At 41.5% G+C, this 17,050-nt stretch overlaps 3 protein-coding genes across 5 annotated transcripts in view; 1 reads left to right on the top strand and 2 right to left on the bottom strand.

Annotated features, from left to right (window-relative positions):
• The window catches only part of LOC138974012 (uncharacterized), a 502,416-nt gene that overhangs the window by 139,086 nt on the left and 346,280 nt on the right, over window positions 1–17,050 (bottom strand). The window lies entirely within an intron of this gene.
• On the bottom strand, window positions 221–6,105 carry LOC138974000 (uncharacterized). Of its 2 annotated transcripts, none has more exons than XM_070346688.1 (3): window positions 5,758–6,105; window positions 3,919–3,975; window positions 221–970 (listed from the first exon to the last, which is right to left on the bottom strand). In XM_070346688.1, the coding sequence occupies exons 1-3, from the start codon at window positions 5,818–5,820 to the stop codon at window positions 329–331; spliced, it is 762 nt and encodes a 253-aa protein (XP_070202789.1). In that variant the 5' UTR covers window positions 5,821–6,105; the 3' UTR covers window positions 221–328. The 2 variants fall into 2 exon arrangements, with proteins under 2 accessions (XP_070202789.1, XP_070202791.1); XM_070346690.1 differs by having other exon boundaries at window positions 223–970; window positions 5,197–6,105.
• On the top strand, window positions 8,671–11,579 carry LOC138974779 (sporozoite surface protein 2-like). Its single transcript, XM_070347506.1, has 2 exons — window positions 8,671–8,677; window positions 10,150–11,579. The coding sequence occupies exons 1-2, from the start codon at window positions 8,671–8,673 to the stop codon at window positions 11,577–11,579; spliced, it is 1,437 nt and encodes a 478-aa protein (XP_070203607.1).

Raw genomic sequence — 17,050 nt, 5'->3', positions numbered from 1 at the left:
ATCCATGTCAGAGTTCGGTGGGTTATAGAAACACGAAAATACCCAGCATGCCTCCCCCGAAATCGGCGTATGGCTGCCTGAATGGCGGGGTAAAAAACGGTCATACACGTAAAAATCCACTCGTGCTGAAAACATGAGTGAACGTGGGAGTCTAAGCCCATGAACGAAGAAGAAGAAGAAGAATCTCTCCATGTTCGACTTGGAGGTACTACAAGCTTTAATGTGTCTGTCTTTCCCAACTGTTGTTTAGGTAACCCTGGGTTTCGTATTTGAACACCCCTGTTTTGTCATTGAAGTAACTTGCCAGAAAAACAACAGTTTTGTCTTTTTATAAACTCATAACTGATGAGTGAGGGGGAAAAGAGAAAAGGATTACCTGGTCATCGTTCAAGATCTCTTTCTTATCAGCAGTTTGACTGTTTTCAGTCACAGCGGTGTTGGTCACTCTCTCCTGACACATGAGCACAACGACAGAATCCGCCGAGCACACGCTGGCCGGAGATTTGTTCTTTATCGTATCAGCCGGAGACACATCTCCCTTGTCGCCGCCACGACCTCTGCTAAGGTTGTCGAGGAGACTGTCGTCAGCAGCAGCTGCCACAATGAAGGCTGCGTCAAGGTCAAAATCTTCATCACCACCATCAACGTCATGGTGATATTTTTCAGCAACGGTGTAAATCCTCTCAAACTCTGATCTAGAACTGTCCAAGACATCAGAGTTGATGTCGCTTTCAGTGTTGTTGGATTGTTCTTCCACTCGCAGCTCCCTCAGGTTGAGGGGAGGGGGCTGGGCGACGATGGAGATGTTGTGCTTGTTGACGGGCGTGGCAGCCGACGAGGCGAAGGCTGACGGAGGGGAGATGGGGGTTTCCCGACCCCCCTCTGCGATGGAGAAGGAGTCGGCAGCATGTAAGGCTGGCTGGGACTGGTGTTGTTGTTGTCGTTCCTGCAGTGAAAGTCTCTCCTGTACCTGAAAGTTTCATGAATAAAAAGTTGAGAGTTTTCCTTCAAGCTAACAGAAAAATAAGCTCTGTACTTATCTAGTCAATCACAATCAGGTTTATTACTGTAGATTTGCTATTGTGTTACTGAACAGAAAGGCTAGTTATCTCTCTTATTTTTTTGATGACATAATTTGTAAAACGCTAATGTTACTAATTTGATGTAAAGAATTCTACCAAGTTTGAAACAAATCCGATGAATAGTTTCAGAGATCTATATAAAATTTCCAATTTTTCCTTCGAGGTTGCCCTGTGAGTGATCTTAACAAGGGTCAACAAAACTAATGTTAAAGCGTTGGGGGTAATGATCAAACAAAATTTGAACTCGGTCACTTTTATAGTTTCCGAGAAAAGTCCAACCTTAAGGTTGTGACACGTCATCCGTCTGGCCAGACTAAACACTGGCCGATTACAATTGAGTCACTTTTACTCAAGTGACTAAGAAACAGGATTTTGCTTTAAATTTCACCACAAAAGTTACAAAAATGGCTTTATTAAGCGGCTTTTTCTTAAGCATAACATATAGTGGACATTCCGGACCCTAAAAAATTCAGTTTTTAAAGTGGCTGACTTTATCAACCGCAGCTTTATTAAGGATGGATTAATTCGTTGAAGTGTCTCTCACAGAATCAGCCGGGCTTTCAGGACTGTCACAGTCATTGTGTAATTAAGACAACCTGTAAATTACAGCCACAATTATGGCTGCAATGAGGAGAAATCAATATTTTATCATTTAATTTTGAAGCGCATCTAAAGTCACTGTTCACAGTACTTGCCACCAGGGCTAGAAATTAACCTTTTTCCTTGAGTGCAACCCGGGCCCATTACTGAAAAAGTTTGAGTGCCCTGATGGAACTATGGGTGCCTTCTGTTGACTAAAAGTCATTGTTTTCGATTTTTTTGCGTGCAAATCGGGCACCTTTGACGCGAACTTTGCGTGCCCGTCACCAACTTTCCGTGCAAAATTCACCAGGCACCCGTTAATTTCGAGCCCTAGCCACTGAGCACAACACAGTGACACATCAAACGGCTTTCTTTCTTTGAAAAAAGCGCACGCTGGGCAGTGAAAAAGCGTGCAGACTTACAGTCAGTCGCACTCGCAGAGACTCAAGGACAAATGCGCTGCGGAGAAATTCGCCTTTGTGGGACTGGGGTCTTATTAAGTTGGTTTCCAAGTCAAACTAAGTGAAAATTAAATACAGTGGTACTCCCCATGTAAGACCTCCCAAAATCTGACAAATTTAGGTCTTAAAAGGGGGGGGGGGTCTTACATGGGGGGTGAGGTCAGGTCAGAAAAAGACAGTGAGAGAGAAAAAATCAGTGACAGAGAGAAAGAGAGAAATACCTTCAGGGTCCGTCGAAGTTGTGGCATAATTACAGTTGTGGTTTGGTGAATTAATTTGATAATCTAATTCAATAAAAAGCAAGAGGTATGTATTTTTTCTATTTTTTTTTTTTACTTTAATTGTATCCTCTACATGTATTTAAAAAAATATTTGGGAGTCAAAAGAGTTTATGTTCATATGGGTGTCAGTATTTGGAAGAGGACTATACACCTGTCACAAAACCAACTCCAAACGCGTTCGTTGAGGTCACCATAAATACATTTCCTTGCCTTGGAGTATTTGCGGTCACAATTTTCGCCGGTCTCCCATCGATTGACCACGTTTTCTTGGTCGCTGACGATCGATTGAATCTGAGTTTTTCCTACCTCAAACGACCGCGCGATCGAAATTGCTGTTTCGCCCTTACGGCTCCGTTTCACCACTTCCACCCTCTGTTCCAGAGTCAAAAATGTCCTCTTCTTTCCGCGCGATTGAGTGTTTGAAGTTGAAGGAGAGTTCGAAGCCATGGTTGAAGAAGAAGATCGTTGATGCTCGCGCGTGTGTTTGTTGATTTTTCGAAAGGAAGTGGACAAAGAACAAAGTTCCTCCCAAGAACAATCAGGGACTGGAACGAGACCCCTTCATCCCTCCTCCTCTCACACCCCCAGGCCCCAGACTCCTGCATTGCGCAGGAGTCGAGTTCCTGCAATGTGCAGGAACTCCCCAGCCCCCAGTAGATTCTAGCTAGGTTTTTTTTTTTTTTTTCTTCACTCTTTGGAATCTGCAACCCTCCACAATGTGACATAATGGTCAGCCTAAATGACCGTGGTCACAATATGGAAGAAGAAGAAGAAGAAGAAAGAAAAGGGCATGTTGGGATCGTAAAATTGTGAACGCCGGACATGCGCAATCGAGACCTAAACGCGTCGTCTGTTATATTTCCGGCCGAGTGATTTTTGCGATCTTTTTTCAGTGATTCAAGCAAAACGTTACGATTTTTTGTTAGGTTTTGATTTGAAAATGTCGTTACAAGGTCGCAAATTGTAACAACTAGTCGGTCGCAAATCGGGTTCTGGGGGGAGTCGGCCATGGGGGTGATTTATATAGCAAAACTAATCCGTCAGCAAGAATGAGGTCTGAGAAGGGAGAGGGTCTCTGATGGGGGGGTCGTTCGTCGGGAGTACCACTGTATTCATAAATTAATAGCTCATCAATGCGGCCATAATTCTGGCTGTAATTTACAGTTTGGCTTAATTACAACATGACTGTTATGTACAGCCTTAAAGACCGAGAGATTCTGTGAGAGAGAATTAACCGACTGTGTATCTTTAAGCGGCGTCCACTATATTTCTTTTCAGTCTACCTAAAGTTTCAGACCCACTCTTTTGGTCAAGATGTCAAAGTATACTATCGTGGTGTTACTTGACATTTCTGTGTGTATACGTAAACCAAATTATCAGTTAAAGAACAATTTTTTTTACCAGAGGAATTTTAAATATATATTAAATAAGAAAACCAACATAACAAGTAATACTTAAGAACCTGCATTTCCCTGCAACATTTTCTTTAAAAAAAAGTATATATTTACTCACATGAGAAATTTTAATCTTCTTGCGGGACAATTCCACCATCACTTGCCCTCTTGTCATCTGAAAAAAAAGGTGTAAGTACTGTAAGATAAAAAGAAAGTGAGTATTTCATTGTTTGATGTTTCAAACATCAAACACATTTGGCCAAAAAATAGTGTCTGTGTCTGTTAACGAAGATAAAGACAAATAATTTATACAATTGCAAGTCAGTATTTGGTTATCTATTTTTTTCCATTTCATATAAGGAATTTGTTTTTGTGAATTAAACAATTTGGCGGGCATCACTCCTGCTGTACTTCCAGAACAATTTTGTTTTCACTTGTTTTATCATTCTGATTTTTTTCTCCAGGTATTTTTGAGGGAACTTCTTGGTTCGAACCTAAACGTAGGGACGATCAGAAGTCAAGTAGACAGTTAGTTTTACCCAATAATATTTTCAGTTACTTTTTAACGGTATTCATCTAATCCTTCAAAAACTACAGTGAAGGTTAACAAGAGCATGTTACATAAAGATCTACATAAAACAATGAGGAACATGCACACCAACTTTTATGTTGAGAAGTGAAATCAATCAGTTTCAACGCACAATTGCTGACTTCCCTTAGATGTATGTAATTATCGTGCTATCACTTAAAGTTAAAAAGATTATTAAATCACACCTGTAAGTAATCACAAAGTTACCACATCGAAAGTGTAGAAGTTATCACTTTTCAATCGCCGCAAAGGAAAAACCTATTCCAAAATGGTGAATCCGCAAATGTTTTCATTCATGCAGTTACTTTAGCATGCACGTTGCCCCCCCCCCCCCCCCCCCCCCCCCCACACACACACACACAACCGATATCAGCCGTATTGCTGGCTTTGCGATATTGCTAAAGACAATGCCCTAGTTTTCAATCAAAATGAGGCACTTCCCCAATGAGACAGATTATGAAGTAGCAGACGACAACATGTATGGTTTTCAAATGTGTGTCTGCAGCGTAAGTGAAGCTGTCAAAGATTCTGAAAAGGTGCCTTTGTAGAAATGCGCCATTTTCGCTGAATAGAAGTCGAAACCATGATCAGTTGATAACGTCCTGGATTTTTACAACAGATCTAGTCTAACTCTAACCACTTCTGAATTAAATTTCGTCACCAATGAAAATCTTAGGCAGAACAAATCGCAACCCGAAAAGTGCATTAGCATGATAACTCATGTAGCACTAATAACCTATGTCCCGACTGTATGTGTGAGGAATATTATTCACCCACGAATTTTTTCTCTCACTTCCACGCACCTACCGTATTTTGATCTGGTTATTTTTCAAACAACAGCACTCAGACGATTACTTTAGGGTTGCGGTGAAAGCCCAACCTGTATCCTTTCAAGTTCAGTTGGTTTCGAGGTGATCAGACAAAGCGAAGGACACTAAAACAATCAGAGTTTGACAGCCTTGAACGATTTCAGGCGATCTCCCTTGCGGCCATCTTTGCAGGTTTGCTTGACTCAGTTACTTGCCCTTTGCACGCCGTGTGCTATCCATCAGTCATCTTCTTTCAATTTGTTCCTCAAAGTTTTCATTTCAATTTAACAAATGTAAAACTAAGTAAAACTGGGTCTTTCGATTGATAAACTCATTCACTCGACGATGGACGTCGTCAGCTCGTTGAGTCAAGTTTTACGATTTCAACAAACTTCCGGTTACGCGACAACATCGCTGTGACGTCATGATAAAAAAAACAAGACTTCTTTACAAACCAACGTAATTTACAACTACTTCAAAATTATATGTCAACAAAATATATGTAGACTATATCATGCTTTCGTATATTATAAACATTAATCATCCAAATTAAACATACCGGCCTCTTTCGGTCACATCGGCTTCGCTGCTCTTGCCGCCGCTCTCTCCCTGCGGTGTCCATTTTCAGTGTCAACTGAAGTTTTGGCGCGCCGAACTTGTGTGTGAACTTGTGTGAGGAATTTTACCGTGTATGCGCGGTCACCTATTACGCAAGAGGTGTGTAAAAAACATGCATCCGTGACATTTTACCTCCATTTTCCTGCCTGACGTAAAACGAAACGAAACTTAATTTGGGGGTATTTATTGACCGTTTTATACGGCTTTTGACAATATTTCCCTATGCTGCCGGCAGGATATACCGACCCGGCATCCTAATGAGGGTGTGTAAACTTGCAAAAGGCAGCTTAACGGGGCACACACACACACACACACACAGACACACACACACACACACACACACACACACACACACAGACACACATACACTATGACCCTCGTATCGATTCCCCCTCTATGTTAAAACAATTAGTCAAAACTTGACTAAATGTAAAAAGCAAAGCTTTTAAACATCGTGTTTAATAAAAACATCAGTATACCAACTAACCGCAGCCCCACTGTACCTAAATGTTGAACTATATTTTATTAACGGGGACGCCGACTGTTGTGTATAGTCTGTTTTGCGGTATAGACCGGCAAGACTATGCAAGATGGCATTGTACACAAATCATCTGCTCGACTTGATGTATCACGTATTTCATGGTGTCGATAGAGCTATTAATTTCTGAAGTTAAGCATTCTATGCGTTGGAAATGTCTTCAGTGTATTGCCCCTGTTTATTATCTTAACACATATGGTGCATATGTAGTTGTTGGTTTCTATGATATCGTCAAGTGACAAGTGATAATGGAGGGATGCTGTTATCTCATTTAAAAACCTGGCCAGATCTGAGACCGTGAGCTGAGCTGAGAAAGTGTGTGTCTTTAAATGTGCATGAGCAAGTATCGTTGTCAAGGTGATTTCACAAAGAGCAGATTTAGGAGAAAAAAAAATCAAGAAAATTATTTTTTTAACAAAAATAAGGAAACACAAAGACATAATCGTTTGTCACAAGCATTTAGCAAATTTGGCAGTTAAGTAAATAAAAAGGACAACTGAATTGGAAATGATGTTTGTGTTGCTTGTTAATTAATGACTAAGCACGCATACGTTTCCGGTAACTGTTCGCAGCTGCGTGGGTTAAATTACACCGGGATACAGTTCGTATCACAAAGGTACCGTAAAGTACCTTGTAAGCGCCCATCCCCCCTGTGCACCAATTCCGACCCAAAGTAGGGGGTGGGCGCTTACTCGATACTGGGCGCTTACAAGGTACTTTACGGTACTATAACTGATAAACAAAACGGAAATGGTGTTTCATATTTGTTGTCGACAAGAAAAAAGCAGACAAAGCAACCACACGCTGTATTATGCTGTCTATATATCATTTCATCAAAATGTTTCCTTGTCCACATGTTTAACTGCGCATGCGGCAATATGCTTGTGAAGATGTTTCAGATGAAGAAGCTGACGGTTTATGGACACCAATTTATGGAGCATTGGGAGCCGTTCTTTTTCTGTTCATCGTCGTCATTGGTGCTGTTGTAACATACAAAACGCGTCGTAAGTTGATCCTCACTTTCTTTCTACACATGTTCGATAAAACATGCACTATGTCCAACCATTATTGAGAATTTTGCCTCTGCAAATTTATGTTCCTACCACACATAGTCACAACGCATTCTATACTAATGAATAGGTTGTCAAGTGCCGTATCCGAAGAACATGTTCATTTGTTTTAATTATTTCCTTGTGGCTGTGCCAGGCGACAATTATGGATCTTGGTTGCAAAATAAGGGTACACTGAAACAGATTTGTAATTTCAAGCCACTGCAAATGATTGAAGCACACCATACAATAAAAGGTCGTAATGAAAGCTTCAGGCATACTTCTCTGCAAGGAAACCTACTGTTTGTACAGATTGTCTGATAATACACGCGCATGACACACACATGGAGAGAGGTGACTCATATTTGGAACACAAAATTATCATGGGTGACTCGATTAGGCGTTGCGCCCTGAACAAAAGCAGAACATTGAGACGATTATCAGTGGATTGAGTATATTTAGCAAGGTGCCAGCATATGCAAGATGATGATCTCAATTGAAATAAACAGGTGAAAGTGGAAGAAAAAGCAGCTTTCATGAAATTAAGTGATATTACATTCACATGCAATGTTGTTTTGCTCGTATCAGTAAGTGTGCAAAATTATGGGTTTACAAGTTTCAGTGGATTGTCTGTACCATTATCAGCATTTCCACCAAATATACTGCCAAGCCTGTCAGTTAATATGTATAAGCAAGCTCGATATATCTTTCTACAGTAGGGGTGTCACCGTTAAGCACATTGCATCATGTGGCCCCATCATAATGTGAGCATAAGACTGTATTGTCAAGTCCTGCCACACCTGCCTTTCTCATGGTATAAATTATGTACGCAACTAACCCGGATTCCCTGCATCACAATCAGAACATTCCACGCTGTAAAGGTTTTAATGTAATGGCAGGACCAACATGCCCTACAATTTGTTTGGTTTTGCCCGACCACTTGAACAAACAAAACACAATGATCAATAAAAACAATACACCGCAAAGGTGTCTTTACTTTAGGTGGTGGGATACTATAATATTTCGCCCACGTTTTTTGAGCCACGATGCATGTCGCGTGTGGTTAACGTCAAACTGAAAATAGGGAAAACGAGATACAGTATTATTATCATTCAATTGTGGGAGTAGAGAAATTACTCTTCTTTCATTAGATACCTTTATCATCCCTGCGCTGTCACTTTTCCATTTTCCAGAATCGAAATACTAATTCTCAATAATTATTGGACAAGCTGCTTGTCCTTTGACAGAATGCATACTGGTGACAAGAATGGCGAGTGGGTCCAGTGTGAAGAATGTATGTCTTTGGACAACAAATCAAACTGTCATCCGTGCAACCAACCAAGTAGCCACAACGTGATCAATGCTAAGCAAACAACCATGGCTGCAACATTAATCAACAAATCAGTTAATCGATCAATTGATCGATCTATCGACCTATCTATTTATCGATCTATTTACCAATGTATCTATATATCTATATTTCTATGTATCTATTTATATATCCATATATGTATGTATGTATGTATCCGAAAGGGTTTGATTCTCCAGTAGGCTGTCTGTGAAGAGTTCTTTCTAGATCTAATTCTTACCCCCTCCCCCCACCTCTTCCATTACCTCTAGTGTGCTCCCTGCTTTCAAAATTCCTTGTTGGAATGTAGGCGGTGGAGACACACACAGAGTAAAGGATGATCTCCCTTGCTCATGACGTAATTTCTATGCACTCTCGCTCTTGACGTCTTTCTATATTTCACTTTTCTTTAAAAGTACAAGCGATCGAGTGCACATTTTGGCATTTTTAGCAGCGCTCTCATTATACATTTCTATTTTGTTGCTTCAACAACCAAGAGCAGCTGCTGATACTTCAAAATTTCTTTTTCATACTCTTCGCTGACAGTTGCAGGGGAATCAAAGAAAGATTCTCGTCTATGCAGAGGGTCTACCGCAGACATGTGGTTTTCTCTTTTGCATAGAAGTTTGAGAGTTCTTCTCTGTTTTATGCCAAGAGACTGCCTGATGAGAGTTTCTCAGCTCGAAACCGGTAGCAGTCTTGGCTAAACAAAAACGGACCTTTTCAGGTTCAGCACTCCATGAGAATGCCCTTAAATGCACTTCGGTGACTTCTCAATCCTTTGAGGTTGTAGAACTCTCCTCGGGTTATTCTTGTTCAGTGTTGCAATCGGCTCCGAAAGGGTTTGATTCTCCAGTAGGCTGTCTGTGAAGAGTTCTTTCTAGATCTAATTCTTACCCCCTCCCCCCACCTCTTCCATTACCTCTAGTGTGCTCCCTGCTTTCAAAATTCCTTGTTGGAATGTAGGCGGTGGAGACACACACAGAGTAAAGGATGATCTCCCTTGCTCATGACGTAATTTCTATGCATTCTCGCTCTTGACGTCTTTCTATATATATATATATATATATATATATATATATATATATCTATATCTCTCTCTATATCTCTCTCTATATATATATACGATCTCTCTTTCTCTCTCTCTCTCTCTCTCTCTCTCTTTCTCTCTCTCTGGCTCTCTCTGTCTCTCTCTCTCTCTCTGTATATATCTCTCTCTCTCTCTCTCTGTATATATCTCTCTCTCTCTCTCTCTCCCTCTCTCTCTCTCTCTCTCTCTCTCTCTCTCTCTCTCTCTCTCTCTCTCAATGTCTGTCCGTCATCCATCCATCCATCCATCCATCGATCTATCTGGGACTGCTAATTGTAATTCAACATTTGATAATAATATATCAACAGGAAACCGTACATCGGGTCTGTACGAAGAAATCGACGAACTTGTCATTACTCAACGATTACAGCGGCCCCCTCTGGCAGATTGCCCACAAGAAACATCCTTTGCTGAGAGATCTGAGGTCCGAGAACTCATTCCACCCACAACCCAACAGCCTGAAAGCTCTCTGCCACAATCTCTGCAAGACCGGGCTCTTCCGCAGGTATCCGATACTGGAATGCCTGTGCACCGTTCTCTGTCTGAACGAGAAGAACAGCCCACTTCGCCAGAACCTTTGCAAGACAGGTCATTACCTGATCCTGAGCCGTGCCGGAATCCCATCGCCCAGCATCATTCCAACGAACCAGAAGACAGATCTGCACGACCTGTGTTTCCTGATGCCGGAGTGTCGATTTCCATCATTGTCCAGCACAATCAACAACCTGCCACACCAGGCCCCCAGCACGACAGCCCGATGTCTCCAGCAGACGATGATGTGTCCACATCTTCTGGCCAGCAGTCTGACCAACACCAACAAGAAGAGACCGATATGACTCCACTTCGCACACGGAATAGCTATGAAAATGACTATACACCAATGCAACGATCGGGTAGCATTGAACTCCACAGGTACTCATACCCGAAACATTCACTGCCTAACGCACATCAACAATCTGCTTCATGTGATCCAGTTGGTTCTTCGTCCAAGGACGACTGCTATCTACATCCCGTGTCTGACAAACAGCCTCACATTACCTGCTCCAAAGATGACGACCTGCATCCCGATTCTGACAACCGCCCCAAACAATCACGCTCTCAAGATGACTGTCTGCATCCCGTTTCTGAGAACCACCCCAAACAATCACGCTCTCAAGATGACTGTCTGCATCCCGTTTCTGAGAACCACCCCAAACAATCACGCTCTAACGATGAATACCGGCATCCCGTTTCGGACAACCGCCCCCAACCATCACACTCTAACGATGACTACCTGCATCCCGTTTCGGACAACCGCCCCCAACCATCACGCTCTAACGATGACTACCTGCATCCCGTTTCGGACAACCGCCCCCAACCATCACGCTCTAACGATGACTACCCGCATCCCGTTTCGGACAACCGCCCCCAACCATCACGCTCTAACGATGACTACCTGCATCCCGTTTCGGACAACCACCCCCAACGATCACTCTCTAACGATGACTACCTGCATCCCGTTTCGGACAAACGCCCCCAACGATCACTCTCTAACGATGACTACCTGCATCCCGTTTCGGACAACCACCCCCAACGATCACTCTCTAACGATGACTACATGCATCCCGTTTCGGACAACCGCCCCCAACGATCACTCTCTAACGATGACTACCTGCATCCGGTTTCGGACAACCGCCCCCAACGATCACGCTCCAACGATGACTGCCTTCATCTCGTTTCAGACAAACGCCCTAAATGATTAGGATGATTAATTCCATCATCTTGTTTGGGATTACGCTCAGCTTATACATGCCTCAACGTATGTGTGTGTGTTTTTAAGAGCTTACTGAATAAATGTCTGAAAATGGGGAAAACAAAATCTTCTAATTCAAAAACCATTCTTGAAGAGTATTCCTCTTCTTTCAAGTAGGTTTAGTCAATCACAATTTCAAAGAAGAATATTTGGCTAACCACCAAAGGTTTCACTTTTATTCGGCTAACTTTAACATCCGACAGTCCATGTGCATGTGCCATGTGCTAATGCACAACAAAACACTTACCGTCCAAAATCCATTAAAATTGATTTGTTTTGGAAGTTTGTTTCTGCGTTTTTGTTGCACAATTCTGCTTTGTGAATTATAAACACATATGCTTTTTTGGACATAGCAACCAGTTGACCTATTTATCTGACTGATTCATCTCAAAATATAATGTTTTTGTTGTGAAATAAGCATTAATATTATTCCCTAGGCATAAGGCTTCGCAACGGCTCCTTTATATATTTGCACTGAATGCTTTAAACTGTACGTATCGGCCGGGAGCAGGGAGCGATCATTCAGGGAACAGTTCCTACTATCCCATTGCTGGCACAGTTACCGCGACTGGCCAGTTAGTACCTGTATCGACAATGAATATGTTTCCCTGACATATTCGTGTTTTACCTATTTACACTTACATTGTTCAACCAACACTTTCATACAAACTGAAGATATCTGCACAGTTAAGACATAAGACATAAGACTTTATTTCAACCATGTGCAGTACACTAGGGACATGTTTTGGCCAGAGTACAATCAATCAATCCATACACACCCTTCCAAACATCGCTTGCAATCTCAGTCACACACACTCTCACGCACGCCCGCATACATTCCCCACACAAAACCCACAACAGCACACACGCACAAGCATGCTCCTCCTTAACAAAACGTATTTAACCATCAATTATACATATGCGTAAAATAAACAGTATAGGAGTATCAGTAAGAATTATATAATTATGTATCAGACATCAGTTATGACGACCATAACTAAAATCACAAGTCCTTAATAATTTTAAAACCAAAACATTTATTACAATACTACGCTGGGTAGGTGAACTTTAAGAAATATGGTATTTAAAGGCTTGACGGCTGTGTCTCCCAACAAAATACCAGGACATAAACCTTGAGTAAAAGCTCAATTTTTACTAAGAACAGCAGTTAAAGGACTTAAGGAGCCAGGCCACGCACTGCACTTGGATAGAAACTGTCTCTGAAACGCGTGGTGCGTGTCCTGATCGAGCGAAAACGCCTGCCCGAGGGTAGGGGCCGGAACAACTTGTAAGCAGGGTGCAAGTTGTCTGCCAGAATCTTTTTGACCTTATGAGCGCTTCGGGATGTGTATATGGAGGCAATGGAGGGAAGCTCACAACCCACAATCTTGGAAGCTGTTCGTACAACTCTGCTTAGGTTGATCTGCTCTGCCTCAGTAGCCCTACTGAACCAGACAGTGATGGAAAAAGACAGGATACTTTCAATCGTGGCCCTATAGAACTGGATTAAGATTTCTTGCTTCAAGCCGAATTTTTTTAACTGGCGTAGAAAGTAAATGCGCTGCTGGGCCTTTTTGATTATTTGTTTTGAGTTTAGCTCCCACGTGAGGGTATTAGAAAGATTGGTGCCCAGAAATTTGAAGTGTTCGACAGTGTCGACATTTTGATTTTTGATTGATAGAGGAGTCAGAGGGGTCTTTTTTTTTCCTGAAATCTACAATCATTTCTTTAGTCTTTTGAACATTAAGTTGTAGGTTGTGAGCATCGCACCAGTCGACCATAGCCCTAATCTCTTCTCTATAAGCAGACTCGTCAGAGTTGCGAATTAGTCCCTCAATAGTTGTGTCATCAGAAAACTTTAATATACGCTTGCACATGCGACTCATTGACGCAATCGATCATCACAACAAGTATAGTTCTGAAAGGAAAACGAGGAAACATTTATAAGCCCGGTCTGTCTGACCTTTATAGCTCGCGAATGTACGGTAAATGATCGTGCTATATATATTGTTTGTTTGAAACTTACGTTATCAGCTTAATGCATAGAAGACACAAAGTAGGGGAGTGAGATAGGGGGAGGGAGAGTTTGAGAGAGAGAGAGAGAGAGAGAGAGAGAGAGAGAGCGAGAGAGAGAGAGAGAGAGAGAGAGAGAGAGAGAGAGAGAGAGAGAGAGAGAGAGAGAGAGAGAGAGAGAGAGAGAGAGAGAGAGAGAGAGAGAGAGACAAAAAAGTGTTCAGAAATAACAACACGTTATTGTTTGTAGATATGTAAAGATATACTTAGAATCAGTTTTTGCTTGTGCATAATTATATTCAATGTACTTAAATACAACTTCCTTGCTAATACATGCATACTTTATTGCCGATAACTGCATTACTACATGTATATATCTATATTTAATTTTGTCATCATTTTCACGAGTTTTCATTCACAAGCACCTGGGAAATAAATCTCATGTTCCCCGGGGAATAAATCCCCGGTTACCATAGTTGCAGGAAGCCCTATTACATGGATAATCAAAAGCAAACCCAATAGAAACGCTCGAGGATTCTTCGGCTCTTTTCATTGGCGTTTCCCCAGACCTAGACAGACGACACTGCTTCGCCAAGTTCCAAATACGAACTGGCAAACTGGCAAATGTAAACAAAAAACAAAACTACCTCATCAAAGGTCATACATTTATGCTTTATCGCAAACAAATGAAACCTATCGATATGTTTTATCTTCTCACAAAGTCATGGAGTGCGTGTATCTCTGTTTGGAGAAACACGAACGTCAAGTTTAAGTCAAACCAATTGACCCCTGACACACACATTTTGACCCGTGCACAAGACGTTGTATCGATAAACTAAGCGCAAATAAAAAAAATAATAATAAAAAAGCAAAGAACATAGCAACAAGAAATGAAGACATCTGACAAAGCCGAGCAAGCAGAATGACAAGTCTAATGAAAAACAGAGAGGCAATGAGAAACAAGATCGCGATTATCTTTCCTTCGCGGCACGACGCAAATCGTTTGTGTCCTTTGACCCAATTCGTGCAGTGCTGCACGATGCAAATCTTCTGTGACCTTTGACTCAACGTAGCTTCAATATTCGATTACTAATATTTACCACTGAAAACCGAGGGGTGGAATACCGAGAGGGGCAGGGTGGTAGGGCGATGGTGAAATGTAATGAAGAGACACGTGTAGCAATAAGAGAAAACCGATTCTGCAATAACACAAACAAGAACAAAAAACCCAACACTGACCTATATGAATATTTAATCAATAATATGATCGTCTGCGTTGCAGGTGTGCAAGTGAAGGGTTGGGGGGGGGTAACTTGATCATTAATTTGTGTGTGTCAGTGTTTGTGTTCATGGACTGATTGTGAGGGAGGGGGAGGGTGGGGTAGGGTGTGTTTCAGGTTTTGGTGTGGGTATGAAACGAGCAAAACAATACCCACACCACAAAATCTTGGAGGCAAAAAACACTCGCCGTCGCATCATTTTGTCCGCACAATATTATATGCACCAACAACCGGAAAGAAAGGTGACAATGGAAAAAGACTCATCTTTGCTTCCTGCGATTCCTTGCCCCCGACTCGAACGTCGCACGATAATCCACATAACAGATCTGTTGTGAGATGGTCAACGCTGACTGTGCAAGCAAATCACCTCGTTTGAAATACGACAATCCCATCGCTCGAATGCAACATGTGGGCACTATCGTCTCAAAGGCGCTTACTGTTGGTTTCACACACCACTCTGTAGTCGGAACCTACAGAACTTCGCATCCTCAAACCTGACATACTTGTCTCAACATTATAAACTCAAATCACACACAGTAAGTTGCTTTCGCACGCCAGCTTTGAACAACGTGCTGGGGCCCCGAACATGCATTATAATAACAGAACTCGCGTTTCAAAGCATGGCTCCCTGTGTTGATTTTTCACTTAATGTTGAACCACCAAAATGATGACAAAACCGATGTTTGATGGTTTGTTGCCAGACCAGCTTTTTTGTCGGTCCTCGGGGGGCATATCGACTTGTGTTTCATATTTATTGACCGCGGCCTTCGGCCTTGGTCAATAAATATGAAACAAAAGACGATATGCTCCCCCTCGGACCGACAAAAAAGCTGGTCTGTCAACAACCCATCAAACATCTTATAATATACGCCGTATTTCAATACCTGATTTTGGTAACTTTATTATAGCTGTATGTGTGTGCTTTTTGTGTTCGCTTGTTCGCTTGTTTTAACAACGAGGTTAAGATTATTACCTTATCTGATGTTTGTGTTTTAGTCAGCGATGGAGGTTTTGTAGAAGCATAAGCAGCTTTCTGACGTTGTACCAAGCTGGACTGAGAGCTAAAGATGTGCAGGTTGTCTGCAACAGTTTTTTGTATTTGTTTATTTCTTTAAGTTTGGAGCTTTTGGTATTCTTTGGTTTGAATGTAATCAATACGTGTATGTGTTCTGTACTTCAATGTCTGAGAATTAGAAACAAAGGGAAGTTTCAGATTATGTACTGTCATGTTCACTGTTTTTTTTGTTTTTTTAACGTGAGTCACGCAATGTCTTGATGAATACAATTGTTTTTGCCTTCCTTGTGTAAGCAGAGTGGGTCATTATGGCTTCTTGCCTGTACACATAATATGTATGTGTTGTTTAATTTCCGAGTGTGTTTATTTATATTGCTGTTGTTGGTCGTGTTTAATTTTGAATATCTAAGCATGACTTACACGAGACTTAAACTATGTTGACAGAGTGTCATTCCACTCTGTTTGGGTGCACCTAGATGTGTATATAGCTGGCCGATATTTAACGAATTCTTAATTGTATCAACAAGAGATCATAGTGATCTTGTGTCATGTGGCTGTTTGTTGTGCGGGTGATAATTTCATTTAGATTTTGTTTATGATACCTGACATTTGTTTTTAGCTTTCTTCATGTCTTTTAAGATCATTTTTGAATCATTGTAGACTGCCAGCCAATGACTCGGGTGAAGTACTTGATACAGTTATGGCAAACATTTGCTATTTTTTTCTGTACAAATGTGTACATTTTTATGTTCGCACTGAAAACCTGAGCTGGTAAAAATGTACTGATGCTTACATGTTGATATTTCTGTACGTATACCCCTCGGACTCACCCCCCCCCCCCCCCATCCTCCCATCGCCGCCCCCACGCTGACTATACTTATAAACATATACTTATGTGTAAGGTGTATGTAGATTCTGAAACTTTGTAATGACTGTTCCACAAACATCTGGTTTGAGCCCTTGTGCACTCAATCAGAAGCTCTAAATTTGAAGATAGTTTGTGCATGTTGTTCAACATATGTTGCTCTACTACACATTTTAAGTGTTCATGTTGTTATGTGTTTATGTACTTCAAGGCAAAATCCTTCCCGTGTAAACGATGTGGGTCA

The sequence above is a fragment of the Littorina saxatilis genome, linkage group LG8, assembly GCF_037325665.1.
Source record: "Littorina saxatilis isolate snail1 linkage group LG8, US_GU_Lsax_2.0, whole genome shotgun sequence".
In the NCBI taxonomy this organism is placed as follows: domain Eukaryota; kingdom Metazoa; phylum Mollusca; class Gastropoda; order Littorinimorpha; family Littorinidae; genus Littorina; species Littorina saxatilis.
The sequence above is the reverse complement of the archived record's forward strand: the minus strand, read 5'-3'. Positions and strand labels throughout refer to the sequence as shown.

Coding starts and splice junctions, on each gene's coding strand:
- LOC138974000 (XM_070346688.1), bottom strand. CDS start 5,820: ATGGACACCGCAGGGAGAGAGCGGCGGCAAGAGCAGCGAAGCCGATGT. Junction 3,976..5,757: donor GATGTGACCGAAAGAGGCCG/GTATGTTTAATT, acceptor CTTTTTTTTCAG/ATGACAAGAGGGCAAGTGAT. Junction 971..3,918: donor AGAAGATTAAAATTTCTCAT/GTGAGTAAATAT, acceptor TGAAACTTTCAG/GTACAGGAGAGACTTTCACT.